The sequence below is a fragment of the Lipotes vexillifer genome, unplaced genomic scaffold (genome assembly GCF_000442215.2).
Source record: "Lipotes vexillifer unplaced genomic scaffold, Lipotes_vexillifer_v1.1 scaffold1484, whole genome shotgun sequence".
Classification (NCBI taxonomy): Eukaryota; Metazoa; Chordata; class Mammalia; order Artiodactyla; family Lipotidae; genus Lipotes; species Lipotes vexillifer.
Window position 1 is genome coordinate 641595 of NW_006798010.1, and position 17075 is coordinate 658669.

Here is a 17075-nt window from a genome sequence, read left to right on the forward strand (position 1 = left end):
ATACAATTGTAAAACAATTATACTCCAAAAAAAATGTTTAAAAAAAAACAAGTTTACCCAAGATTTAAAAAAAAAAAAAAAAAAAGACAAGAGATGAATTTATGCCACAGGCCACCTGTCTTATTTAAATGGCCCACATGGGCCCCGTCTTCCTTCTAGCGGGTATGACACAGAAGTACTGGTAATAAGGCCTCTGCATGTCAACACACATATCAGTTCTGGACAGGGTTGAGGTGAGCAGCAGAAACCAGGCCACACACCCATTACTGAGGTCAAGCTGAGTGCCACTTGGACACGAGCCCCAAGCAACCATCCCATGCAACATCAATACTTTCCTAGGACACTGTGACCCAGAACTAGCTCTCATCTGCTACCTTACCAGACAAACCAATACACCCCTGGAAAACATGCAGGAACAAGGTTTGGGAAGATGTTCTGAGGACTGTTCAAAAGGTATATGAGGCATACAACAGCTGCTGACACAGTGTCACTGAGCTTCATTTGATTGTAACTGGAAAGTCTGTGATGTCTCTACACCCTGCAAAGCCCTTTCCCGCCACAGTCACATCTCTCAAACCAACCCTATCAGGTTCACAGAGGGGGCATCACCCTCACCATCCCCATTTATAGATAAGAAACTGATTCACACAACTCAGTAGCATAAATCAAAATCCAAATAAGCTTAATTCGGGGGAACCTTAGAATTGTATTTAATTTTTTTTCTGTAAACTTCATTATATGTGTGAATAAAAGCCACCTCTCAGGACATTTCTATTTGTCTTCATCATTAAGTGAAACTAAACACAGTGCTATGCACTTTATACACTTTAAATATAATTTGGTATCAATAACCACACCCTCCAAGCATGTGGGTTGAACTGATTTTAAAGCATGTCCATTTTTAAATGGTTTCTGAATCATACCTCCCACCAGATAATAGAATATAACCACCCTGACCCACCTTTGCCATCAGATCCCTCTCTCTTCTTTCTGCATTTCTCCGTAGAGCTGAGAGTTCCAAGATTTCCTTATTCAGAAATTTATTTTGCGTTTTGTACCCCTGTAGATTATCCTGTTGCAAAAAAAAGGTCCATCAATTCACATTGGTTGAATGTTGATTAATTATTCTATATCAGCGGTCCCCAACCTTTTTGGCACCAGGGACCAGTTTCACGGAGGGCAATTTTTCCACAGACCGGGGGGTGGGCGGGATGGCTTTGGGACGATTCAAGCGCTTTACATTTATTGTGTACTTTATTTCTATTATTATTACATTGCAATATATAATGAAGTAATTACACAACTCACCATGATGCTGACAGGAGGTGCAGCTCAGGCGGTAATGTGAGCGATGGGGAACAGCTATAAATACAGATGAAGTTTCGCTCGCTCTCCCACTGCTCACCTCCTGCTGTGCGGCCTGGTTCCTAACAGGCCATGGACCGATACCAGTCCGTGGCCCAGGGGTTGGGGACCCCTGTTCAATATAATTAATATTTTGCTGCCTCACCAATCAAATAGTCCTGCTAAGTTAGAAGAAGTTCTAAGGAAATGAAAGCTGATTACTAGACACTTTCTGATTAAGCTTTGAGGCTACCCTCGGCAGTAGAAGGTAGGCAGGGACTACTGCTGTAATGAAGGAGATGGGGAAATAAATTTATTTAATGGTGGTGATTTTTCTCACCTGTCCTTAGGAAAAGTAAGTAGGACTTATGTCCTAAATCTATGCAAATATCTTATCTACCCACATTCATTGGGTACAAAAGGTAATGCCTTACATTCATTTGGTTTTTTAAATAGAAAAACTGAACAAATTTTCTGTAGATTCTCATTTTTACTTATCCAGTTTATGTGGAAGAGGCCACACACATACACAGTGCCCTTACCTAAAGAATTACACTTAATAATGAATACCTATAACCTACAAAGTACAAGGCACCTAAGAGAACATGTTCCTCAACTTTTTTACATTAAAAAATTTCAAACTTATGAAAACCTTGAAAGAAAAGTACAATAAACACAATACACCCTTCACCTAAATTTGCCAATTGTTAACTTTTGCCACACTTACTTTCTGTTTTTAAGAGAACATCACAAGCTGGTGACACGTTCTGCCAAGTCCAACTAAAAGTTCAGCCCTGGCAGAAGCGGGTGCCATACGTAACCTTCAGCCCTTGACACTCTGAGCAAGGCAAGCGAAAGGGAACCTTCGAGACAACTGGGGCAGTGATTTCTAAATGCTCCCTACCAAATTCAGTCTTTTACAAATGTCTTTTTCCCCTACTCTGTTTGAAGTTTTCAAGGTATTTCTGATCCCTCAATCACAGGAGAAACTGTTCACAACAGCTCCAAGAGAAGGCCAGGGGTGGTCAAGAAAGGCACTGACTCCTGTACTGTCCCAGGGCAGAGACCATGGCCCCTCCCCAGAGATGTGTCCAGAGACATGCCCCAATCTCCAAACTAGAAGCCACCATGGCGGCACATAATTTCCCCTGAAAATACAGAAGAACTGAAAATGTTCCAACAGTCCCTTTAATCGCTGACACCTATAGAGCACTTGCTATGGGGTTACAGGTGCCCTGTGCTAGGCACATGAGGTCCTCGATCCCATTTAAACCTCACAACTCCTCAGCAGCCACTCTCGGCATCTCCATCTCCTAGGTGAAGAGGTGAGCCACAGGGAGGCTGCACAACTACTAAGTGTCGGGCTGGGAGCCAGGCCGGCTGCGCTCTTGGCCCAGGTGCTTGGCCCCTGACGCCCACCTGAGCTCTGATACGCATCACACCTTCTCAGTCTCAGCAAGACCGCATGTCATGACAAGCATTGAAGACAGGCACTGTCAAACCCCAAAGGAGGTCCACAGACTTCCTTTTCTGATCAGAATCATGATGTTCTCCTTTCTCCTGGCGTCTTGAAGCTCTCTTATTTGGAAACAATGAACAAACATGTTACTAAAAGGCAGGCTGATTGAAGGAAGGTGAGCTACAGGGCAACTAAAGAATACACCGGGCCATGACGGACAGAGACTGAGCAGCACAAGGTGGGTCGAGGGAGCAGGACACCACAGTGTGCCATCTGTGTCTTTGAGTCAAACTTTGCATTACAGTCTAAGGAAGTCCTGATAATGTATCTCAAGGATTCTTTCTCTAAAAAGGGAACCCTCTTGCACTGTTGGTGGGAATGTAAATTGATACAGCCACTATGGAGAACAGTATGGAGGTTCCTTAAAAAACTAAAAATAGAATTACCATATGATCCAGCAATCCCACTACTGAGCATATACCCAGAGAAAACCATAATTCAAAAAGAAACATGCACCCCAATGTTCACTGCAGCACTATTTACAATAGCCAGGTCATGGAAGCAACCTAAATGCCCACTGACAGATGAATGGATAAAGAAGTTGTGGTACATATATACCATGGAATATTACTCAGCCATAAAAAGGAACGAAATTGAGTCATTTGTTGAGACGTGGATGGATCTAGAGACTGTCATACAGAGTGAAGTAAGCCAGAAAGAGAAAAAGAAATATCGTATACTAACGCATGTCTGTGGAGCCTAGAAGAATGGTACAGATGAACCAGTTTGCAGGGCAGAAGTTGAGACACAGATGTAGAGAACAAACGTATGGACACCAAGGGGGGAAAGCAGTTGGGGGTGGTGGTGGTGGTGTGATGAACTGGGTGATTGGGATTGACATGTCTACACTGATGTGTATAAAACAGATGATTAATAAGAACCTGCTGTATAAAAAAATAAATATAATAAAATTCAAAAAATTTTTTTAAAAAAAGGATTCTTTCTCTAGAATGATGATCACAGCAAGTTAAGACTCTATGAGGTGCCAGGTGCCCTGTGAGGACTTTACATGGAATACCTCTTTTAACCCTTACAAGACCCTATGACCCTATGAGGTAAGCGCCATTTCACAGATGAACACTGAGGCAGAGAGGTGAACCAGCCTGCCCAAGGTCAGAGGTCATAAGTGGCAAAGCTGGGTTTGAACCCAGCCAGGTCTGACTCCAGAGCCCATGCTCAGTCTAAACCGCCACCCCATACTGGGACACATCCCCTTCCTCATTGATGTTTGTCACAGTTGTGATTCTGCTTTTTTGTTTTTGTGCTTTATAAACTAAACTCTGAGCTCCAGGAGGACAGAGACTGTATACTTTGTGTGGAGTACAAAGCCCAGCACATGGCTGACTGACTGAATGAATGAATGAATGAAAGAGTCCCAAGAAGGAAAAGCTGTATGCATGAAGATATTCATGAAATAACAAATCACAGGAAAGAAGACAGAGGCTGATTAAGTAAATGATGACAGAGTCAAAAGATGGACAATCTGGAATCATTAATGACAGCAATACAGAAAGTGCCTGGGTTCTAAGGCTGAATGAAACAAAATTCTATCTACTCCAGGAAATGGAAGAATTACGTAAACATGGAAAAGGCCTGGAAGGAAGCGTGGGAAAAATATTTAAATCACTAGGGTGGTAAAATCCTAAGACCAATATGTGCTCCTGCCTCAAAATACTACAGGAACAGAAAGTGACCACATATGAGACCAAAAAAGAAATGTTAGCATATTCTAAAAAGCAGAAATCTTTGCAGGCACATACACTGACTATAAAGCAAGACACTGAATAGTAACAGTAACAACAACAAAAAAGATACCTTCCCCCCACCAAAACACATACAAAATTTTCTTTTCCCCACCTAGACATTTTAAATTTGGGGTCAAACGAAGAAATCAATATAGAAACCATGCGGTATCTAAAAGTGAAGGACAATGAGATTCTTCACTCCAATTCTCCCAGTGCCACCGCAGAGGAGGCATGAATGTGACTGTCTCCTGCATAGCACAGGGGATGCCCTGGCAATATCCGGCCCAGGCAGAGCAATGTCAGAAAACATGAGGTCACCAAGCCGGGCAGGACTCACTCAGAACGAACAGGTCACAGGGAAGTCCCTTAACAACCTTTCTGCCTCTCCATAAGCTATGTCACCACTTAACCTCACTCTTGTGGAATTTTGAAGCCACAGACTTTATAAATTAAGCTGAGAAATGTTGGAGAAAAAAAAATATATCACCTGCTACCCTGCAAAAAGAAAAGGTCGAGAAGTCTAGTTGTGATCAGCTCCATCAGTCGTCTCCAAAAGGAGCTGTGTGGAGCCACAACAACAAAGCCACACACTCCCCTCCACACCCTGGCTCGGCTCCCCGGGAAAACATGCTCCCCACGCGTCCCCCACTGCCGAGCACTGGGACCTGGAAACTGAACACCCTGGTGTCATTCTCCAAACACTACAAAGACAGACGTGCTTGCAAAATATAAAATTCAGTTGACCTTAAATATGTGGTCTTAAAATGTGTATCACTGATGGGATGTATATTTAGGGTCAGTACACTCTAGGTTGCATACACAAACAAAACCAACTTTTACTGGCAACACTAACCAAGACCTTTTTTTTTTAAACACGGCTATTTTTGTAGTAGATATAATTATAAAGTAATGAGATTGAGGGTTTTGGTGGTGTTTTTGCCCTTTTGGTCCTTCTCACCAATAAATCCTTCTGGCCTCATATATCTACTGGGTGCTGTCACTGAGAAGTTGTCACCATGGGAGACTACATACATATTCTGACAAAGTTGCCATTATTCCAGTGTTTTAATTTCCGTTTTGGAATTATCTTTAAGGCTCAGGCATGTCCATCAGGCATGCAATCTACTGACACTGCATGACAGGTACTACTAGTCAGGAAGCAGGCTCAGTAACAACCTCAAAAGTGGCAAACCTTTGCCCTTCGAGGATAAACTGCATTTGGGGGGCAAAACATCCTCGGTGCCACATTATTTGCAAAAAGTGGGTGGCCAGGTGAGGAAGACTTTGCAGCCAGGTGGGACCGACAGCTGCAGAACTGTGTGGGGTCAGCTGGGGTCTGGGCTACACCCAATGCCTCATGTCCTAGGAGACACTTCTCCACCTGAAACTTCTCCAAGTCGAGAACTGGTGGCAGCAAAACTTTTGGGACCCTTGCTGTGGCCTGACTGACAGTGGCCCAAGGCCATTCAGCTCTCCCCTCGGGACCAGCACGCTTCTCCGTGGGCACAGAGTCAGACTGCCCATGCCCCCAGTAATGCTCTTCCTACCTCATCATCTGGCCACCACCCCAGGTATGATGGGGAGAGTCACCTCCATTTAGGAACCAGCCTCCCATCCCCAGGGCCAGCCAGAAAGGGACACTGGGAAGAGAGCTCTGCCCTCCCTTCTGAGTGTCAGGACCCTCCTGCCTTAGGCATGGGGGGCACTGACTCTGGGCAGGCCCTCTTCCCCAGCGTGCTTGGGAGCCAGGGTCTGCTTTCCCACCTGACCCCACACTAGCTGTTGGGAACAGTGTTCCCTCACCTGGCCTCCATTATGTCCTGAGGCGGGCTATACAAATGATGGTGTGTGCATCCACGCACAGAGGGGGCAGGAAACAGCCTCTGTAGGTTACATGGAATAATGAAGTTCTAAGCGTGTATAAAGAGAAAGAGAAGTCGCAGCTGCCTGAAGGCAAGGGAGGGGAAAGATCTGAAACTGTTCTGAGCTATGGCGACACTGACGGGCTGAGACTTTCATTTTCCAAGGAAGCTTCTTAGAAACCTAGTAATTATCTGACTGGAAGTCCTGTGACACTTGTTTTTTTTAAAAAAAGGCACAGCTGCTCTGCTGTCATGCCAAATTAGCTCACTGAGGCTAGCAGCTCCAGAGTGACATCAACAGACAGGCTGTTAGCGGGTTTTGGATTTCTTGTCCCAATAACAGGGGCCCACGCCCTGCTCTTACTTTCAGTCGGTCCAGTTCCAGCTGGTCCCTGGCTGTGGGGAGGGCCACAGGAAAGCTGGGCATGGAGGTGGGAGAGGATGCGCTGCCCTCGCACTCGCTGAGCTGTCGGGAGAGCTTCATGATGACCTCGTCCTTGGCCTGGATGGTCTCCATCAGCATCCCCAGCTGCTCACTGAGCTCGCCCACCTTGCTCTTCAGCGTCCTTACTAGTGAGGCCCAGAATCTGGTCGTCCTTCTGGTGCAGAAGCCCCAGCGTGTCCTGTGGGACCCCCTCACAGAGGCGGCTGCTCGTGAAGTACTTGTCATACTGGGAGGACCGCACCGTCTGCTGCAGGAGCCGCACGAGCTCCTGGGAGCCAGGGAAGGTTGGAGCGGGGAGCAGGGGCGGGAGAAAAAGCAGAAATCATGGCAGCTCTGCATGGAGCAACCATCGGTATTTGAGCAAATGCAGAAACTTTACTGGAAATATTTTAATAACCAACTTCCTCTTGAAGGATCTCAAAAATAGAGAAGGAAAAATATTTATCCCATAAAGGCTGTCTGTAGAGAACAATAATAGGAAACAGGAAATAGTGGACAGGCAGACAGCAATTAGCAATGGCTCCCAGTAAACGTTCACCCGTATTAAAAAATCTGAGGTCTAAATTCACTGACCTGCTGAGGAATTAAGTATAATTAGGTGTGATCAGCTCAAAAGGAAGCTGCTGTTTTAACAGGATGTGGAAACTCATTTAACAACTGTTCATGGGCCTTGGGCTGAAGCTATGCTCAGAGAGATTTGACGTCAGGGCAGGCGTGGGCAAGGTGCAAACAACACCCTCCCCGACCCACTCTGAGGGGTCTTCACTCTCGTCGGAATTTCAAATGTCTATGAAAAAATGACCAAGCAGAACAGCAGTGCCTAGGTCAGTGGCCGTGGCAACTCTTAGGGGAAAAGCACCTTCTGGGAAATAATGGAGTCAGAGAAACATGAAAGCCGGGTTTTGCTCCTCTGGTCCGTGGCCTGCTGATGTGGGATGAGATAGAAATGTGAGGAAGAAAAATTACCTTCTGACTGGATAAGTCTTTCCTTAACCTTTCCAGCTCTTCCTGCTGGCTCTGGACCTGCAGCTGCATCTCGGAGGCCAACTTGCTGGTGCTACCACTGCCCGATGGCCCCTCGGCTGAAGGGTCACCACTACTGTGGCGATTTTTATACGATCCAATCATGTCTTTCAAAGGGCGTTTTCCTTTGTAGGGAATACGTCCAAAATCAAAGGGAAATCCTGAGCCAGTTACTCCTACATAAAAACAAAACGTTTAAGTTCAGGTCAAATTTTCCTTTCGGAAATTCCAGTAAAATACATTAACATTCCATCCATCATCCTCTAAGGAGTTCTGCATGCGTCACTCTCTGCTCCTACCTCATTCTTGATAATAACCAAGCTTAAAATCAAAGATGATCTTTCATGTGATCACTTTTAAAGAAAACTTTCTCTATTTGCACAATTTTTGCATTAAGACAGATGAAAAAAGTCAGACTATACATTAGTATTAATGAGGAATTTATGACAAAACTGTACTAAACTCTCTCAAGATTCTTTTGTAATGTTAAGTTTATTTTCCAAAAGATCAGTTCTAAGCCTACGTGTTCATATCACTATTTTCTTATTTCAGTTACTTTGAGGACCAAAGAGAAAAGAGACACAGACCAGGGAAGAACATGGTTGCTCCAAGTTCCTACAGCAACCTGAACACAAGGTGTCCCTTCCGCCGGGCACCTTAGTAAGGACAGGGCCTGCATCTACAAAGTTAGAGGGTAGGACTTAAGAGATACACTAGGGATCCCCAGCTGCTTATTTGTAGCTAATCTGTCCTTACTAAAAAAAAAAACCAAAAAAACCCCGAGTTTATGTTTTCTTAATTGTAAACACATTTTATTCTCTTCCTTAAAAACTAGTATTTAAAAATATTGAGGGACCCAAATAAATTTTAGTATAAATGGATTCAAATATATATTAAAAATATAAAGAGGAGAGTACATACTATATAGATTCCATTTATATAACTTTAGAAAACAGGCAAAACAATTCTATGATGTTAGGAGTCAGGACAGTGGTTTCAGGGGTGGGGGTGGGAGGTGAGGTAGTGACTAGAAGGGGTTTGGGGATAGAGGCTGTGACTCCTGGTACTGTCCTGTTTCTTCAAGTAAGTGCTGGCTACATGGATATGCTCACTTAGTGAAAATCCACTGAGCTATACATTTCTGATTGGGGGACTTTTCTGTGTGTATGAAGATTAGCTTACTTCCCATGAATGACATGGACAAGAAGCTGGCAGGCTGATTCTTGGAGCCGTTACAGGAAATATCCATGAATCATCAAGATAAAAATCCAGAGACATCCTTGTCCCTCCGTGTCTTCCACACAGGCTCCCTCTCAAAGGGATCAGGGGCTGGGCAGAGGCTGAGAAGGCTGCTCCCAGACAAGAAGCTGCTGTCCAGGGGTGTTGGGAGTTTCTTGCCCCACACGAGTCACTAAGCCTTACTGATTCTTCCTTCTCAATCTTGCTACCATTCACCCTTCCATTTCATTCTTAGAGTCTCTATGGGGAAGTCAGAGCCAACAATGTTTACCTCCAACAATCCAAATCCCCAACACAAATCCCTGTTCCTCAGAAGGCCTTCCCAGTTGACAATGAGCCCCTCTCCTGGGTGCCCCGCTGGCTGTGCCACGTGCTGGGTCATGAGGCACGTGACCCACATCTTCACCACGTCACACTGGACCTTAGGGTTCCATGCTACCATCCTGGGGATCACAAGTAAACTCCCCACCAAAGCAAGTCATGTGGTCCCTTCCCAGGGGACAGAAAAAAATATTACCTTCAGTAAATATGTGCTCTCAGTAAAGACTTCCTAAAATCCTGCCTCCTAATCCTGCCAGCTCGTGCCAGAATGAAGGATAAGGCAGAATTTCAAAATTATTTACTGTTATTTTACATTTAAAACATCAATATTCCCTCAACGGATCAATGGATGTAGGATCATGAAGGGCTGCTTAACGCATTAGGCAAAATGCCAATGGAGAGATGTATGAACGGGTCAGGCTGACACCCTAAATCCTGATTGACCTTAATATCACAAAAAGAGGGAAAACCAGATATGATGTGGTTCCAGATGTGATGCAACAAGAAATACACAGCATCCCTAGCCCCCAGCCCACCCCAAAATATTCTTGTCATAATTAAAAGTCAACCCTGAATCTGGGCAGGCCTCTACTCTAGCGACAAGTGTATAGGAAATACAGGGATGGAGGAGCATATTCTGTGACCCCGCAAAAACATAATTAACAAAATCCAGAATGTGGGCAATTCCTTGACATGTAGACCCTGTTTCTTCAACAGGCGTGGCAAGGGAAACGGAAGACAAAAAACAAACAGAGAGCTGTTCAGACTGAAAGAGACCCAAGAAGACACACAACTAAACACACTTGGGGGCCTGTTAGCCCCTCATTTGCTCATGTCAACTGCGAGCAGACATTTATGGAACAACTGGGGAAGTAGACAGGAAGGATTTACTGTAAGTGTTTTAGGTATAACGATGAAGCTCTGGTTCTTTTAAAGAGTCATCTCTTGGGGATACATACTAAAATGTTTACAGATGCAAAGGATTAATATCTAGAACTTCCTTTAAAATAACCCAGCTGGTGGTGGGTGTCAGGAGGGGCAGGAGCTCAGAGGAGATACAGAGGAAAAAAGAGAGGCCATAAGTTCAAAACTGTGGAATGTGACACTACAGCTTCTACTTGTGTGTGCATTAACAAATTTCTATAAATAAAAGGTTTTAGTTTTCTTTAAATCAGTATTTCTGTAAAGAGCACCATGACTTCCAGATCTTCTATCTCCTGAAAAAGTTGCAGAACCACAGGATTGGACAGTTATTTATTTCTTGTGACATCTCATTTTCAAGCCTTTAGGTTTTATTTCCCACAAAGAGAACACAACTCCCGTTGGGTCTCATGTTCCCAGTGATACCTGCTACCAAAGGGTCTCCCACATCACCAGTGGTTAACAGATGGCAGCGGAGAGAATGAAAGACAGCGGGAACCACATCCATACCTTTGTTTCCTTCAGGGATCTGCTTCTTCCTTTCTTCCTGTACCATGGACTCCTCCAGGTCCTTAGGGCTTGGCTCTAAAAGCTCCCACTCTTCACTGGTGTAAAACACACTCCTCCGACTGTCGTTATGCCCTCTCCCAGGACGAAAAGAAGACATTGAATTTCTATTGGGAAAAATGAAATGGTTTATCTTTTTTAAAATGGTAAAGCAAAACGTAATGTCACATACATACGCTTGGCAAAGACTGAACTCTGATAATAGCAAGTGTTGGTGAGGATATGGAGAAATGAGAACTCTCATACACTGCTGCTGGGAGTACAAATTGGAACTATTACCATGGAGAACAATTCAGCAACATACAGATAAGTTGAAAAAGTTCTTGCCCTAAGACCCAGCGACCCAGCATTTCTTACATTCTTCAACATGTGCACAAGGAGACACAAACAAGAACATCCACTGCAGCACTAGTCATATTAGCAAAAAACCCCAACAACCTAAACATCTATTGACAAGAGAACAGACAAATAAACTGTAGCATATTCATACGATCAAATACTATACATCACTTAAAGTGAATTCATTCATTCAACAAATATTAATTAAGTGCCTACAACGTGACAGGCACTGTTCTAAATGTTTGGGATATGCTAGTGAACAAATATTCCTGTCCTTGTGGAATGTACATTCTATCTAAAGCTACATGGATCATATGGGCAAATATTTTTTAAATGCTGAATAAGAAAAGACAGAAAATTGAAGAATAACATGTACAACATGATAATTGTTTAAATCTTCAAGATAATACTATTAATAGATATCATTTATAGATACACACATATGTAGTACAACTTAAAAATCCACACAAGAATGATAATTATCAAATACAGAACACTGGTTACTCCTGTGAAGGGCAAGAAAAGAATGGGATCATGGAGACAAGAAAGGATTTGAACCATATCTGTAACGTTTTAGTTTGTGTTTTAAAAAGTGCAGCAGAAATATGACAAAATTATATACTTTAGTAGTGGTTACCCAGGTAATCAATTTTCTATACTTTACACTTGCCTGTGTGCTAAAGTTATTTCATTAAAACTTTTCAAAACTAGGTTGGGATTTCTACTTCCAGTGAAGATGGACTAGGAGGGACTGGATTTACAGTCATCTGAAACAACTGAAAAACTGAACAAAATACAGGAAACAATGACTTTCAGATATTGGACATCAGGCTACACCGGGCAGTGATCCCTGAGAGGTGGAAAACAAACGAGGTAAGCCCCACCCCTGCCCAAGCTTACTGCCTAGACACTTTCCAGGCCATGGTACAGGCAGGGGGAACCAGGTGGAGCTCTCCCACGAACTGATAAGACAGCTGGGAATCCCAAGGCAGGTGGAGTTCACAGGGCACAGTACTGGAGAGGAGAGAGCTGTATGGAGGGCTGCAGAAACATCAGAGGGTTCCCAAGTCTCCAGATGAGTACTATCAGGCTTGTGTGTAAGAAAGCTATCCAAGAATGGGGAAAGAACCATCCCTCTGCTCACACAATAGTGTCTAGTCCCACCGGTCAGAGTGGAAAACCTCACACGTCATGGAGTATGGTAGACTGGTACTTGGAAAAAGGTAACTGACATTATCCCTAGACTAAAGCCTGCTCTCATACTACCTAAAAAAGCTTAAAAGTGAACTTCAAAAGTATCAAACTGTTTCTGAGTAATTAAACTACATCCCAGAGCAAAGCTTAAGAATATATGTACAGGAACACACACAGAAATCTAGCACCCAGAAAGGTAAAACTCATAATATCGGGCATGCAATAAAAAATTATCAGGCATGCAAGGAAGTAGGAAAATACAACTCATTCTAAGGAGAAAAATCACTAAACAGAAACAGACTCAGAAATGAAAATAATAAAATTAGTAGACAAGGATTTTAAAAGTTACTGTAACTGTTTCCCCATGTTTGAGAAGCTAGAAGAAAGACTGAACATGTTAAATAGAGATATGGAAGATGTGAGAAAAAGATCCAAATCAAAACTTCTAGAGATAGAGGAAAACATAGGCAGAACATTCTTTGACATAAATCACAGCAATATTTTTTAGATCCATCTCCTAGAGTAATGGAAACAAAAGCAAAAATAAACAAATGGTACCTAATTAAACTTAAAAGCTTTTACACAGCAAAGGAAACCAGAAACAAAATGAAAAGACAACTTACAGAATGGGAGAAAATATTTGCAAATGACACAACCAACAAAAGATTAACTTCCAAAATATACAAACAGTTTACACAGCTCAATATTTAAAAACAAAAAAACCCCAACACAATCAAAAGACTGGGCAGAAGACCTAAATAAGACATTTCTCCAAAGAAGACATACAGATGGCCAACAGGCACGTGAAAAGATGCTCAACATTGCTGATTATTAGAGCAAGGCAAATCAAAACTACAATGAGGTATCACCTCACACCAGTCAGAATGGCCATCGACAAAAAGTCTACAAACAATAAATGCTGGAGAGGGTGTGGAGAAAAGGGAACCCTCTTGCACTGCTGATGGGAATGTAAATTGGTAGAGCCACTATGGGGAACAGTATGCAGGTTCCTTCAAAGACTAAAAATAGAGTTACCATATGATCCAGCAATCCCCCTCCTGGGCATATATCCAGAAATGACGAAAACTCTAATTTGAAAAGATACATGCACCTCAATGTTCACTGCAGCACTATTTACAATAGCCAAGACATGGAAGCAACCTAAATGCCTGTCGACAGATGAATGGTTAAAGAAGAGGTGGTACATATATACAATGGAATATTACTCGGCCATAAAAAAGAATGAAACACTGCCATTTGCAGCAACATGTTTGGACCTAGAGATTATCATACTAACTGAAGTAAGTCAGGCAGAGAAAGACAAATATCATATGATATCATTTATATGTTGAACGGAAGAAACTGACACAAATGAACTTACCTATGAAATAGAAACAGACTCACAGACATAGAAGGCAAACTTATGGTAAGCAAATTTATGGTTACAAAGGGGGAAGGGGATGGGGAGCACTAAATTAGGAGTTTGGGATTAACGTATACACACTACTATTATAAAATTAACAACGAGGACCTACTATACAGCACAGGGAACTATATTCAATATCTTGTAATAACATATAATAGAAAAGAATCTGAAAAAGAATATATAACTGAATCACTCTGCTGTATACCTGAAACTAACATAACATTGTAAATCAACTATACTTCAATTAAAAATAACCTAGGGGGCTTCCCTGGTGGCGCAGTGGTTGAGAGTCCGCCTGCCAATGCAGGGGACACGGGTTTGTGCCCCGGTCTGGGAAGATCCCCCATGCCGCGGAGCGGCTGGGCCCGTGAGCCACGGCCGCAGAGCCTGCACATCTGGAGCCTGTGCTCCGTGACAGGAGAGGCCACAGCAGTGAGAGGCCCGAGTACCGCAAAAAAAAAAATAATAACCTAGGGATAAAACTACAATGTCTATGATGAAAATACACTAGATGGGATTAATAGCAGATGAGATATTGCAGAAGGAAAGATGAGTGAACTTGATGACAGTGCAATAGAAACTATCCAAAATAAAACAGAGAGAAGACGAAGGAAGAATCAACGAGCCATGGGGCAATGTTAAGCATGTAATAATGTGAACTGATGTTCAACAAGGGTACCAAGAAATTCAATGGGGAAAAGATAGTCTTTTCAAAAAGTGGTACTACAACTGGTTATCTGTATGGGAAAAAATGAACTTCAACCCTTACTTCACATAATACATAAAAATTAACTTAAAATATATAAATGAGTAAGAATTAAAACCATTAAGCTTCTGGAAGAAAACAGGGAAGAAAATATTTGTGACGTTGGGTTAAGCAAAGATTTCCTACACAGAACACAAAAAGCACAATCTGTAACAGATTAAAATGATAAAGGAACTTTATCAAGATTTAAAAGTTCTTCTTGGAAAAATATTTGCAAAACCTATATCTGACAAAAGGCTTGTATTCAGAAAATATAAAGCACTCTTACAACACTTACAACTCAATAATAAGAGAATAAACAATTCAATTTAAAAGTGGGTGAAGGACTTGAACAGTCATTTCTCCAAAGATATACAGATGGCCAACAAGTACATGAAAAGATACTCAACGTTATTAATTATCAGGCAAATGCAACTTAAAACCAAAATGAACCACATCCACCACAATGGCTAAAGTTAAAAACACCAGCAAGTGTCCAAGTGTACCAAGTGTCAGGAAGGATGTGGAGCAACTGCAACAGTCAGGTACTGCTAATGGGAACACAGAATGGGGCAGCCACCTGGAGGACAGTAGGGCAGTATGTTATCAAGTTGAATATACACTTAACTAAACAGCTCAGCAATCCCAATCCCACATATTTACCCAAAAGAAATGAAAACATGTCTACATGTAGGACTTGGATGTGAATGCTCAGAGCAAGCATTATTCATAACAGCCATGAACTGGATATCAACCAAAAATCTGTCAACTGGTGAATGGAAAACCAAACTGTGATATATCCATACTTGCTGCATACTATTAAGGAATAAAAAAGGAATGAGATATGAAAACACTCAACAAAATAAATGAGTCTCAAAAAGATGATGCTAAATGAAAGAAGACATACAAATACAGTATGATTCCATATATACGAAATTCTTAAACATTTCATGCAAAGGGGCATGAGGGAAACTTTAGGTGGTGGAAATGCTCTATATCTTGATTATGGAGGTGTTTACATGACTATGTATAATCTCTAAACTCCATCAGCCTGCACACCTAACATAGATAAATTATACTTCAGTAAGGTTATTAAAATAAAGAAACAGGGACTTCCCTGGTGGTGCAGTGGATAAGACTCTGCGCTCCCAGTGCAGGGAGCCCGGGTTCAATCCCTGGTCAGAGAACTAGATCCTGCATGCATGCCACAACTAAGAGTTTGCATGCCACAACGAAGGAGCCCATGAGCCGCAACTAAGGAGCCCACGTGCTGCAACTAAGGAGACCATAAGCCACCACTAAGGAGCCCACATGCTGCAACTAAGGAGCCGGCGAGCCACAACTAAGGAGCCCACATGCTGCAACTAAGACCCAGCGCAACCAAATAAACAAGGAAATATTTAAAAATAAAGAAAAACAAATATAGAAGAGGAAGAATTGTGCATCATTTGGAGTTTTCCTGAGGTAGATTAAAGGTAGGGGATGAAAAGGTAGCTTCATCTCTAGTGTGAATCAGATGACATTCTCATGTAAAATAGTCATTTTCAGTGTTTTATGTTTTTGAAAGCATGATTTTTTTTGCTTTATTTGAATTTCATTAAAGTGCTTTAAGAATTTAGAAGAATGCAGAGAAATTACCTAAAACATTTATGTTCCCATCACTCTGTTTTAACAAGGAGTCACCAGGAACCTGGCAATTATACCTGCTTATGTTTACACCTGCTAAAAGTTTTCTTATGGTTTATTTACTGGGACCAAGAGTGAACTGGCAAACAAACAATGTAGAGCTTGTTACATGTACTGTTTATCTCCTAAGTCTCTTCTAGTGCCTGGCAACCATGCTACACATCTTCCCAGAGTACTGCATAGAGGAATGCTAGTAAAATCCCCACTATAACCCAATGAGCAATGTTGAAGTAAAGTCTGATTTTATAAAAATTACAGAATTGTGGAGAAAGCTATTTCAAAATAGTTGCTCAGGAAAAAAAGAAACTTTCACAAATGCTCCATATACTTTTGCTCATTTCTTTGATACAATTAGCTGAGTACACTGGACCCACTACACTATAAAATTTCAGTTGCCCCACTTATGGCCAGGGTCTCACAGCAGCCTTCACTCACATGTGGCATGTTACTACCACCACCATCAATTTGAGGAGTTAAATTCTCCTTGCCATTTGCCGGAGCCTTCAAACTGTGCTACTCAGCCCTGGTCCTTAAATGGTGGATACAGGAGGGAGGAATGAGAGAACAGGGAAGAACAGAACATGCCTGGGGAGAGAGAACAGCAACTTAAATGACTCAGAACTTCCACATGCCCTCCTCTCCCCAACATGGTCTTGCCAGCCCTGCCTTGTCACGAGGCCCACCTGCACAAATGCCATG

General features: G+C 42.4%; 1 protein-coding gene across 1 annotated transcript in view; it reads right to left on the minus strand.

Annotated features, from left to right (window-relative positions):
- TBC1D2B (TBC1 domain family member 2B) overlaps positions 1 to 17075 on the minus strand; it is an 84018-nt gene that overhangs the window by 21728 nt on the left and 45215 nt on the right. Inside the window, 5 exon segments of the mRNA XM_007470032.1 lie at positions 962 to 1072; positions 6835 to 7041; positions 7043 to 7183; positions 7882 to 8114; positions 10930 to 11093. Coding sequence (XP_007470094.1) covers positions 962 to 1072; positions 6835 to 7041; positions 7043 to 7183; positions 7882 to 8114; positions 10930 to 11093 — 856 coding nt within the window.